We start from the raw sequence: 12624 nt of genomic DNA on the forward strand, positions 1-12624 counted from the left end.
TGAAGGTTACATTCATTAAACTCTTGTGATATACATGTACATATATCTATGTAATAAAATAATTATACAGCGATATATTAATTTTTGATTCCATCGCAAATAGGCACCCAAAACATTTATATAATTCTATCTATCTATCTTAAGCCATTTATCATCTTTGTAATAGCTTCTTCATTACATTGCACACTGCCATGTGTACACAAACATAGCCATCCAACAGCTTACCCAATCAGATGGCCAACGTGGCTTACCCAATCATGGCCATCACGGACCTTGCGAACCACGAGCTTGAAGCACTGGGAGACTGTTGGCTCACAATACACGGAGCCAGGTCCTCACCATGGCAACCCAAACTGTGTCTGGGCCTCTGCAGGAAGATGCCATCCATACCAACAACAGAGGCGCTGCCCACCTCGCTGCAGTCGCCCCAAGCAACAGTATCAGGCTTAAAAATGGAGAACCACGCCAAAACGCACTGGGGCACCAGAGGGTCCTGGCTACTATCAGATTTAAGGGCACTTTCTTGAAACATTTCTGATTGCACCGGGATTCCTTTGTCATGTCAGGAGCTATGATTTGTCCTTCCCTGAACTGTTATACATGGGGGTGGAGGTGGAGTGGGTGGTTGAGTCAGGTTAGAAAACTTTCAGAACATGGTATGGCATCCCTTACTAAGACATGCATGTGTGCACACGCACAAAAACCCCGCTCCGAGATGCACGTGCATGCGCGCGCGCACACAAAATATTCCACTCTAAGTCACGCATGCATATACACACGCGCACATGCAAAACCCCACTCCAAGACACGCATGTGCACGCACACACATGCATGCAAAAAACCCCACTCCAAGACACGTATGCACATGCACGCACGCACAAACCCCACTTCAAGGCACTGCTATAATGGTAAACATGGCAGTTTGGAACAACACAGCTGTAAATACCAATGAGTGAGTGCAAGTGACGAACCATGAGAATGCATCTGATGCAGCATGCATGCGTGCGTGAGAGATAGGAGTGGGTTATTAGGTGCAAGTGTGCATGCAAAACAACAAGGACAGAGAGGCAGAACAACATGCTGTGGGCCTGTGTTAGCCTCTGACGCCATTCAAGAGCAATGGGAAAAACCAAACCAAGCAGGAGAGATCTAACGGGGGTTTGTGCGTGCGTGACACTGAACACCTCCAACGAGACTGCAGAGTTCCAAAGCAGATGGGAAAGGAAGCAGTGCCACAGGGACTCTATCCAGCCCGGAGCTTTCAGACTCTGAAGACCGCAGGGTGTACCAACGTTTTGCCACGCGGCTCCTCTGGGGGTTCCACGTCTGTGCAGGGCATCCCGCACGTCCCTGGCAGAAGGAATCAGCTTATCTGAGCCCACCTCTCTCTCAAAACAACTCTACCAGAGGGCAAAGTGCAACAATGGGGTACACTCACACGAATCCTTTTCATTTGGCTTTTAGCCCATCAAGTGCTTTTTCATATAGTCATCCTTCTGCTAGCAACAGGTAATATGATTTTTTGGTGATGTTTTGTTTACAGAATTCAGCTGAACAACCAAACAGGCTTTCTAAGCAAAAGAAACAATTAGACAGCAGGTTATTGTCAGTTGCGATCCACAGTAGACTGCTAGCAAAAGAAATGGGGGTATATGTAATTCAGATGATTTCAGGTCTGACAGTATCTCACACACACACACACACACACACACACACACACACACACACACACACACACACACACACGAGTGCAGAGCCCACCCAGGCTCCATCGCCATTCTGCTATTGCTTTGGACCACACTGTAGGTTACAGTACCACCTCACACGCCTACACTCTCACACATGCACAAAAAGCAAGTAAAAGGTCTAAAAAAAAACCCCAATAGTACAAACATACACACTCCCATACAGAACATCTTTTAACTAATAAAACTATATCCAAAGAGGGGTTTAAAAGAGAAATGAGCGATCCAGCCAAACGGCGCACTACATCCCTGATACACTGCAGAGTGATGCCTCCAAAATCTAAGAAACTACATTTCCCATAAGGCTGAATCTCAAAGCAGGGAGCCATTTTGACACCAGAAATGCATAGCGCAGTTGTGAGCTTGTTGTGAGTGTTTGACTCTAAACACGCCCCAAACGTACCGGTCTTACAAAGCTTGTCGCAAAGGGTTCATTTGAATATGGCAAATACTCACAAGTGAACTAAACATTTCTGCTGCCAAACTAAAAATGAAAAGTAAGCAAACGACAAAAAAAATTCAAAAAATAAATGTCAGCTCATCTCCCTGAGCCAGCGGCCCTGCTGGTTAAGGGAGCTCCTCTCTTAGTGGAGCTTCAAACAAGAACACAGCACAGACACATCACACACTGCAATAGAACAGCCAGATACAGATTATTAAAGTAGGAATAATAGCAAATACCTATACATACAGAGAATATCAAACTGCCCAAGATATACTGGAACTTCTGACAGAGAAAGGGGGAGGACATGAACGTGGTTCTGGAGCGCTAGGTTGCACAGGAGCTTAATAGTGGTTACATTTCTGTGTTCTACAATTGAAAAGCGCAGTGCTAGGTTCTGGTTTTGTAAGCAGTCACTATGGTGAGCTAGAGAACTGCGGAACAGTCCGGCATCTTCTCGGCGATGTCTGTCCGGTTCTTATCTGTACAGCAGAGAGTGAACGTAATAAAAGTGAACCAGCAAAAAAAAATAAAATATATGGAAACTGATAGTGAGATTTCTTCGAACTATACTCCGATCTGCTCATTCGAATGAAAAAGAGTAAAATAACTGATTTTTGCAACCTGTAAATGTAAACAACCAGGCTACTGCACTATACAGTATGTAGGAGAATGGAAAATTACAGATGCTGCAGTACCACTCCAGACCACAGGGGGTGCAACGACCACTGCAATAAGGTCAAGTTTTTTTCTGCCGTTTTGTGCAGCTGCTGCAGGCTCTCTCACACACATGGATCACCCCCCTGGACACACACAGCTCTGCTTCTGCTTATTTTCCACCCTTGTCTTGTCATACATTTGGAATGTTGAAATAAGGCTCCGTCTTGAGCAGAGAGCAGACGAGTTGGAATCCTGCGATGAAGGTTAAGCGATGAAGAGGATGCCGCTCTGTCTGAAGTGGAAAGTAAGCTTCGCTACAGCTCAGATAGCAAGGGTGCACGTGCGCACACACACACACACACACACACACACACAGGCTCTGTACAACAGGCTCAGAGTTGGGAGTAGAGGAAAACATCACTCAGGATATGGATACTCTGATCTTTGTATGTGTGTATGTGTGTGTGTGTGTGTGTGAGTGCACACAGCACACAGGAGTGCAGGTGAGTGAGGAAGTGTATAAAAGCACATGGGCTATGTATCTAGTGAGTGTGTGCGAGTGTGTGTGTGTGTGTGTGTGTGTGTGTGTGAGAGAGACCGAGAGAGAGAGTGACAGCAAACTGAGTGAGCGAGTGCTGATGGTGTGGCTGCTCCATCACCAGTTCATAATGCAGTTTCTGTTCAGGGTCATGAAGTAGACTTGACTGCTCCCTCCAGAGCGCACGGAGGCAAAGAACACCTAGGGGAGGGGGACAACTTCATATATGGGGTGATCACTCATTATATGAATATTTGTACTCATGCACGTGCATGTGTGTGCATGCATATCACACCTTGTCATTCCTCTCACAGAGGAACTTGAGTCTCTGAGCTCTCTTATGCATGAAGACCCCATCCAGGTGGCCTGTCTCCACCGAGCGGATCTCAATGGCCTTCTCTCCCCAGCCCATGATCTGGTTTGAACAGATATGGGCTACACACACACACACACACAGAACGTGTGTGTGAGAGAGAGGGAGAGAAGGGCCACATTAGAAATGTTTGTAAATGTTTATGTGGTATATGATATAAATGTCTCCCATATTCACTGAGATTACAGCTCATCAGTTCACTAACTAAACCACACGGTGTGCTGATGATGGCTGTGGTGTTTGGGGGTGTCTGTGTGATGCATGTGACACTGGCACAGGCTTTAAGGGTGTCATAATGCATTTATGTGCACCGTACCACAGATTTGACTGTGCATATATGTGTGTGTGTGTGTCTGACATACCAACAGAGGTTGGCATCTCTCCCCACTGCAGGACCACGTCTTTGATGATGCGTCCATACGTGTTGACGTAGACGCCTTCATCCTCGTAACACAGCAACATTTCCATGCCATCCGAACTGGGCAAGAAAACGATCGCGTGCGGCATCACCTGAGATTGTATCTGCAAGCACACACACAACCAAATTATTTCTAACAGTTTTCTTTGCAGAACAGTTGCATCATCCAATTCCGCAGTCTCTCCTTCCCTGTTGGCATGCCTGCAGTACACCTTATGACCACCAGCGGCCACCAGAATGCACATTAGGCTCATGATTACAGTCATAGGCAACGAGGCAGGCATTTGAGAGAGCTGGAGGAGTTTAATACCAATACACTTACACTGGTAGACGTTCTACAAGTCTTAGCAACTCACATGGACCGGAATGTAGATGTCATAATTGTTCCCGGAATCGACGTCGATGGCATGGAACCCGGCGCTCGAGCCGTAGATGACCTTTAACCTCTGACCTTCCTCCACCGTCAGGTCAACCAGCTGAGGCTTATGAGGCAGGTCAGTGAATGACTGGGGGGAGAAAGGGAAAGTGACACAGGGGGAGAAAGTGAGAGAATGCGAGAGAGACAGATGGGGAGGGAACACCTGACAGAGGAGCGGACACGCTGGTGTGTGAGAGAATGTGGACATCCTCACCTTGAAGGCCATGAACTTGTGGTAAGGTTTCGGGGCCCACGCATAGACTTCTACTGCGTTCTTCAGAGCGATCACCAGAAACTTAATACGCTCGTATTTCACTGAGAACGAACGAACACACACACACGATTTCACACAGAGCTATCAAATGTGACAGGCCATCGTTGTGTTGTAGCAGAAACGTGTGGCAGAGTGGACAGACACCGCAAACCACGCAACGCGGAGGTTCTATGGGAGTGCAGCCTTAGCTGACCCTGGCCAGCGTTGCCATGGCAAGCTCGGCTCCTCCCTCTCCCCTCCTGCCTACAGATGGGACGCTGCCCTGGTCAGGGCTTAGCACCTGCTCACTTCGAACAGCAGCCTTGCCAAGACGCACACGTCGTTATAGCGAAGGCCGAGTTCTCCAACGCACCCTTTGCTGCTTTCTGTTGCCTTATCGTCGCCTTTACCCACAGTGCATTTTGTGATGACTCTGTAGTGCACACTCACCCACTTTGTAGTGCACGCAGCCCTCCATCTCCCCTACAGTGGTCCAGCCTTGCTTCTTCTCCACCTCCGGGTCATTATGGAGGATCTTATTCCTCAGCCAGGCCAGGTAATACACTCTCACCTTATTCTTCTTCCCTGAGAGAGGGAGAGAGAGAAAGAGAGAGAGAGAGAGAGAGAGAGAGAGAGAGAGAGAGAGAGAGAGAGAGAGAGAGGGGAGAACATTGTGTCCCTTTAACATCTAGCTGAATGTACTGAATGAATTATAGTTGAATTAACTTGTAAATGGTTGTGTGCATGCCACGTGTGTGTGTGTGTGTGTGTGTGTGTGTGTGTGTGTGTGTGTGTGTGCGCACCTGATATGGTGATGAGCAGATTTAGACCCTCGAGCACATCCATCTGCTGGAACCTGCGGGAGTTGATCAGTGGGTAGACCTTCCCCTGACCACTGCGGTCCAGCAGCTTCAGCCCGTTCTCTGTTCCTACTAGCAAGTTCACGCCTGAAACACACACTTATGTGAATACATGCAAAGAGATGCACGTAGACAGACAGACACACACACACACACACACACACACACACTCCTACCCCAGAGTGCAGCGCAGAGGATCTCCGAATTGAACCTCTTCTTGTACTTGCGGATCTCGGGGGTGTCACTCACAGGTCGAGTGTTTGTGGGGTTCACGTTAACCATGGATCCCTTCCTCACCTCCAGCTTCAGCTGGTCAAACCGCGAACCCAGACCTATACACACACACACACACACTTTACAAATGCACTTATGAAGTGTGCTACATTTGAATGACTATGACCACTATATATTTTTAATATAGACTCTGTAGTATAGAGACACAACTAAGTGAACTCCAAATGGTTTATTGAAACCTGTAAGAATAAGTGTATTGAAGAGTGTGCGTATGTTTGTATTTCTGTGTATGTGTGTGTGTGTGTGTGTGTGTGCACGTGTGCGGTGTGTGAGACAGAAAAAGATGGTTTTCTGTGGCTGGTGTGTGTGTGGAATGTGTGGGTAAATATTTTATCCTCAGTGCGCTAAAGCCACAAAACCACATCCTCCACTTATATATCAGCTAACTGTGAGATGGACCTCCATCAGCTGAATTTTGCTCCCTCACACACAGCACTACCTCACAGAAACCTTTCATATTACAGCCACAAACCTCCCACAGACATGTTCTCCCCTGTCCCCCCGGATGGTTGGTACATTCCAAGGTCCACAAACGTGGTGAAGGAGGTTTTCCCAGATGCTTTGACCATTCCCCTTGACTGATACTGCAATCGATACTACAGTCAGTCACACTCAATCAACCTGCTATCTGTGTTAAACAATGACGGTTAATTTAATGTTCATACGGCAAATACAAAACACTGCCTGAATGACCCGTCAGTCCGCCATTTAGACAAATGCATGAAACTCACTTATAGAAGCCAAAGAAGTAGAAATCAGAGGGAGAAAATGTTGCTCACGTCAAAGGTGGAGTCTTTCCCAGGGGAGGAGTGGGAGGCAGAGTCAGTAGGGGAGTGAGACGGCTGAACCACGTCAGGTAGATTAGTGTAGCCGTTATGGTTACGCTTCTCGGGGGTCTGAACGAACGAATACACACACCCACCATAACTGTTCTCCTGTTGTCTCATGTAGTGAAGTCACATGTAATCATCCCCCACACACATGAAACTCACCCTCTGGACCAGCATGGTCTGGTCTCCGTATCCTCCGGCCCGATCTTCTTCCCCCCCTTCACCATCCTCTTCCTCATGTACCACCATGGTGTTGATGGAGTCGGAATCTGCGTCTCGGGGTCTGAGCGTCGGAGAGAACGGTGCGAGTTAAAACTCACACTGAAAACGTTGCACTGTTTGTGTGTATGGTGCGCGTCTGCAGGCATGGCGCACATGTGCGCGCACCGGTCACTGGGGCTCTCCTCCTCCGCGCCTTCACCACACTCACTCTCCTCACTGCTCTCGCTGCTCTCTGAGGATGAGGAATAGTCGTTGGCCTTCACCGGTGGCCGGGGCTGTTCCTCCACCCTCTCCTTCGGGTACAGGCCATGGTCCTGACACGCACACACACATACACTACGGTTACTCCTACACTCTGTACAGTTGTATTCATCACGTTTCCTGAAGCAAAAACGGACTCTGGACCAGTCACCGCACTGATGGATTACACTCAAAACCTGTCTCCAACACAGCTTCTGACCCAAGTACGGCATTTACAGCAAACCAGATTCTATAACACGCCGCTGCTAATCAATAGCCGTCATTAACCCCGATCTGAGGTGCACTCTGCCCGCGTCCGCCCCACCTCATTAAGTGGTCATTACGTAGCCAATTACTGCCTCCTGTGGTCGGGCACGGCACTGCGTTTATCCGGTTCATTGCATTCGTCTGATCACAGATCATTTAGCAGAATAAGATTTCAGCATGCAAACACACAACGAAACAGTCACACACACACACACACGGGTACTGACCTCTCCTATTGCTCTCTTATAGCTCTGAGAGTTGAGGGAAGCACACAGAAGAAACCAGGGTGAGAAGCACAGACAGCCACAGAAGCATTAAGGGTTAGAGAACAGGGGGGTGGAGTTAGCAGGCGCCGCCAGCACTGGTGAAGAGTCCGGGTGTTTACACGCGTTTATCTCTGTCTGGGCCAAATGTATCCATCCACTAGGACAGGAACAGCTGGCTTTTTTGACCTTGTGAGGACCGTAAGATGGTCTCCATGGATACAAGTGTTTCTGATTTTTTTTTTTTTTTTTTTACTAGAGGAGCCAAACGATTAACTTTTGGTTACTGAGGGTAAGGGTAGGGTTAGCAGTGAGTAGTTAGGGTAATCATTGTGTCAATGAAACATCCCTACAGGGACTGTAAAACGAGTGTGTGTGTGTGTGTGTGTGTGTGTGTGTGTGTGTGTGCGCGCCTGCGTGTGAGATTACCGCCGGTCTGCTAGGTCTGGAGGAGGTGCGGGATTCTCCGGGTTTGTGACGTCCATCGTGAGAGAGAATCGGAGAAGTGTCCATTTTGGAGGAGCCTGAAACCCCAGCACAGACACACACAGACACAAAATATATTGACATTTCAAACAAAGCATACACTAGTTCAAAAATAAATACCTCACAACTCATTCAGCACTAGCATATAATATTACACACAACAGCAGATCAAAAACAGCCAAGGTATAATAATGGAACAGGATTCAGCACACACACACGCACGCACGCACACACACACACACACACACACACACACGCTCACTGAGGATGCGGTGTCTCTCTAGTGAGCCGGTCTGAGGCAGGTTGGACATAAGATTCATGCTGTCTCCTCTTTCCCAACGGTCATTGCGGCTCAGATCTGGATTACTGACATGAAAAAATGGCCAATTAGCGAGTACAGCCTAACAGTCACCCATCAAACAGGAAGCTCCTGCTTTTAACCAACCAAAGGCTCCCAACACAAATCAGGGGAAAGCTGCCCCAAACTCATCATACTGTTAAAATGCCAGCAAGATGGAGAGATGGGCATTGTGTGAGCGCTCTCAGAGCAATACCTGGCTCGTACGGGATGTCTGATGCCAGACGACAGGTTAGTGTTAAGAGCTGTAGCTATAGACGCTGTTCTCTGAGGAATCTAGAAAATAGAGCAATAAAATGTATACTTTAACAGAGAGAAAAAAGAGAGTATGTGGTCATATTTCTCTCTGTGTTATTTCTCTCGGTAACTGACAAGTGTTTTTCTAACGTGCATTATTTATTAGTTTCACACAGTCACTTCTCACTTTTGGAGGCTGCTCAATCTCCGGGAGGCGGATCCAGGGTCCGTGGTCATCCCTCATTGGGCGCTGTTGAGGGGCGGGGCTCTCGGAGGTGGGGTCGGAGTTCTGCCGGACGAGCTCGCGGGAGTGTAGGGGGCGGGGTGTGGGGGTGGGGGAGGGGTCCTGGGTGGGGAAGGCGGACATGGTCTTAGTGGGCTGGTCACAGAGGGACTGGGAGCGGGGGACGGGCGCGGCGTACGGCTTCAGCGGCACCAGGTGCGCCATCTGGAACTGCCGGGGACAGCCAGCAGGGGGCACCAGTGGCAGGACAGAAAAGGCAGCCGGGGGGGGGGGGGGGGGGGGGGACGGGACGTGGAATCGAAGGTGAAGGAGCAGCCCAGTCGTGGGTGTGGGGGGAGGAGGGACGAAAAACGCAGGAAATAGAGAAGCAGACAGTCAGTGAAGAGAAGCAGAGAGCAGACGAGAAAGGAGGAAAAGCAGCAGATCCGAACACTCCGCTCTCCCTCACTGCAGTGTATGCACACACGCGCACACACACACACACACACACACACACACACACACACTTCCTGCCCTTCTCCTCGTTTCCCTGCTGCATGTCACATGGTTTATTCTTAACTTTTATTTAACCAAGAGACAAAAACATACTCAGGGAAGTTCATCAGCATTAATCATTCGGAAAATGTAACTCAGTGGTTTAGGAAAACAAGACACACACCCACCCACACCCACACCCACAACCACACCCCTACCTTGCCCTGGCCACCCTGTGGTTCGACAGGTCTCTGCATGGGCGGAGTCTGTGCAGCCTGGACAGCTCCTGATTGGCTGATCGAGTCGGAGCGTGATTGGATGTTGGTGTCGGAGACAGTGGTACAGATTTTGGGAGAGCCCTGCCTGTTCAGCTTACTGCGCTCCTCTACCTGAGAGAGAGAGAATGTGGAAGAAAAGGCATGCGTCAGCAATACAGCTGCTAGTGTGGTCTCCCAAAGTGTGTGTGTGTGTGTGTGTGTGTGCACACACACACCTACCTCAAGAAAGTTCAAGAAGGGGTAACTGCAGTGTAAAGTAGTTAAAGACAGAGTTAGTAAAAGTGGCATGTGGTACGCGAGGTTTCCCAGGGAACAGGACACATGCACAGCTGATGGACATCTCGAGTGTCCTGTTTCTCTCTAAAACCTCTGTGATACACTGCAGTTTTTATTTTAACTGTACATCTTTAAGTACACTGCAGTTTTTCTTGCCTATATATACTGTTCATGTGAGCCAACAGATCTGAGTGAGAGTGGGTGTGGGACAGCATGTATGTAATAGCTGCATTCACATTACAGGACTCGTTCAATCTGTAATTCTACACATTCATAACATAGATCACTTGTCTACAATCTAATCGCTCCTGACCTTTGAAACAGCACACATGTGCACACCGAGTCACCAACGACAGAAAACGTCATGTTTGTGAGACAACCAGGCAAAAAGCCACGTGGATTCTGACCTGACCCTTTGCATTCAAGCTGCGTGGCCACAGAGCAAATGCAAATTCCAGTTCTAGTGCCTTTGCGGAAGGCTGGAGGCCGCTGGCCTACCCAGGCCTTGAACCCGGGTTTGACAGGAGGCCCAAAGAGCCAGAGGACCTGTTTAACCTTCCGTCACAGGACCACGTACAAAAGTGATTCAGATCAGATCGGAAAAGACCGGATTTCTGTGCCAAGACTTCCGTCCTATCAAGGGTGTGTGTGTGTGTGCGTGCGTGCGTGCGGTGCACCTCTCTGGCCCAGGCCGGCTTGTTATTGTCCAGGTTCTTGCTGTAGTGGTAGAGGGGCTTCTTATCCTGCTGCTGCTGCTGCTGCTGCTGCTGTTGTAGGGACACGAGGTAAGCGTGCTCCTGCTGGAGTTGTCGCTGCAGACGCTCTGACTGTCTCTGCTCCTCCAGCTGCTTACGCTTATACTCCTACACACACACACACACACACACACACAGTATGCAAAAACATCAGGTTAAAGGAATTCAAACTGTGACCTCTGAACCCTGACTTAATTCAGAATGACTTTCAGTGTGTTATTGCAATGTACAAATATTTACAAAATCTTGAATGGCAAACCTTCAATGACTCTATGTGCATGCATGTAGGTACTCTGTGCGTTTCTGCTGTAAATGACATCGTAACTCTCTGTGGAACACAAATGTGCACATGCACACGCACACAAATCAAGTGCACAGCTCACTGCATGCACAAGGTAACCCCACACCCACACCAAGAGGAGGAGATGCACAGGCCCTCGCTCAGACCATTTGCAAATGAGTCTCATTTGCAAACAGAGGGTCTGTGTGTGTGCAATGCCAGGTGATGATAAATGCCTTCGGAAGCCTCTAGAAAAGGGGCTCCCTAACTCCACCTGAGCAAATCGTTTCTTTCGACGGAATCCACCCTGCCTAAAGACCACAGCGATGTTCTATATTTGGTGTGTCTGCTTTGCTGACAATAACGACTCCTTTGAGAAAACATTTTTGTCTGATCACACAGAGCAGGGTTAGGTAGACCTTCCCAGAAGACCTCAGGGCTGCGACGATACTATCGGTCGTGTTTGGTATCGGGTAATTTTATTACTTGATCCTGTATTGGCAACATTAAGTTACCACTGATAGTGTAGTTTGATGTGAAGTGTCCCCCCAAACAAACTGTAAGAGCTGAAACTGATTTCCCAGCACATCTGTTATTCTGGATTCATTCACATTTAATGTGCTATGTTTTATAAGATTTACAACAGCAGCGGGTACCTTCCTTCTCAGATAATACACACAGAACTTATTTACTAGTACCTGGTATTGCAGAGCAGTATCATATTGGTCTGGTCCCAGAAAATGAAAACAAAACAAAAAACACAACAAAAAAAACCTCTAAACAAAAAGACAAAACACTAAAAGTTGATGGTACTGACAACCCTACACTATTCGGTCACATTAGTATTTGCTAGTTTTCAGCACACCTTACTCTCCCAGAACCGCAGAGTTTGGAGACCTGCGCTACAGAAACCTGGTGAATCCGTCACTGCTTGCTGTGAGATGGCACTCATCGAATCTGACATCAGGACCACATGGAGGTTAGAGGAGGAGAGGAAGAGAAGATAGGGGCAAAACCCAAAACAAAAACCAGGAACAGGGAGGAGAGGAGGAGAGTGTGTTACCATGAGCAAGGCCTGCTCCTGCAACAGCTGCTGCTGAAGGATTTCTAACTGTCTCTGCTCCTCTTCCAACTTATGCCTTATAAACTCCTACACACACACACGCACAGACACACACACACACGGGGGACGACGACAGATAAACACAGAGAAGGGAAGAGCAGCAAAGAAGAACAGATGAGAAAACCCGAAAGAAGATCCACAGGAGAGATAGTTTGTGATGTCAGATGCGGTGGTGTTTTCAGAGGGGTGTGGGATTGAGGGGTGTGCTGGGGTCAGGGTCAGTGGGCCACCCCAGCCCACCAAGAAAGAGTGAGACGTGTGTGTGTGTGAGGCACTCTGATTGACAGTAA

The 12624-nt window shown here is 48.3% G+C and overlaps 1 protein-coding gene across 8 annotated transcripts in view; it reads right to left on the reverse strand.

Annotated features, from left to right (window-relative positions):
* Positions 1 to 1600: 1600 nt before the first annotated feature.
* Positions 1601 to 12624, reverse strand: part of mink1 (misshapen-like kinase 1) — a 26287-nt gene continuing 15263 nt past the window's right edge. For 2 of the 8 annotated variants that reach the window (XM_035527233.1, XM_035527232.1), the window contains exons 13-32: positions 12275 to 12361; positions 10854 to 11039; positions 9841 to 10011; positions 9092 to 9358; positions 8864 to 8943; positions 8572 to 8675; positions 8253 to 8347; positions 7788 to 7811; positions 7219 to 7367; positions 6994 to 7114; positions 6781 to 6897; positions 6474 to 6585; positions 5884 to 6039; positions 5651 to 5794; positions 5298 to 5432; positions 4809 to 4909; positions 4533 to 4682; positions 4121 to 4280; positions 3681 to 3820; positions 1601 to 3586 (exon numbers count right to left, since the gene is read on the reverse strand). In XM_035527233.1, coding sequence (XP_035383126.1) covers positions 3503 to 3586; positions 3681 to 3820; positions 4121 to 4280; positions 4533 to 4682; positions 4809 to 4909; positions 5298 to 5432; positions 5651 to 5794; positions 5884 to 6039; positions 6474 to 6585; positions 6781 to 6897; positions 6994 to 7114; positions 7219 to 7367; positions 7788 to 7811; positions 8253 to 8347; positions 8572 to 8675; positions 8864 to 8943; positions 9092 to 9358; positions 9841 to 10011; positions 10854 to 11039; positions 12275 to 12361 — 2583 coding nt within the window. In that variant the 3' untranslated portion in view covers positions 1601 to 3502. Of the gene's footprint in view, positions 3587 to 3680; positions 3821 to 4120; positions 4281 to 4532; positions 4683 to 4808; positions 4910 to 5297; positions 5433 to 5650; positions 5795 to 5883; positions 6040 to 6473; positions 6586 to 6780; positions 6898 to 6993; positions 7115 to 7206; positions 7368 to 7787; positions 7812 to 8252; positions 8348 to 8571; positions 8676 to 8863; positions 8944 to 9091; positions 9359 to 9840; positions 10012 to 10853; positions 11040 to 12274; positions 12362 to 12624 lie in introns of all 8 variants that reach the window. The other 6 variants (XM_035527235.1, XM_035527234.1, XM_035527238.1 and 3 more) reach the window with 4 other exon arrangements.

The sequence above is a fragment of the Electrophorus electricus genome, chromosome 6 (assembly GCF_013358815.1).
Source record: "Electrophorus electricus isolate fEleEle1 chromosome 6, fEleEle1.pri, whole genome shotgun sequence".
NCBI classification, from domain to species: Eukaryota; Metazoa; Chordata; class Actinopteri; order Gymnotiformes; family Gymnotidae; genus Electrophorus; species Electrophorus electricus.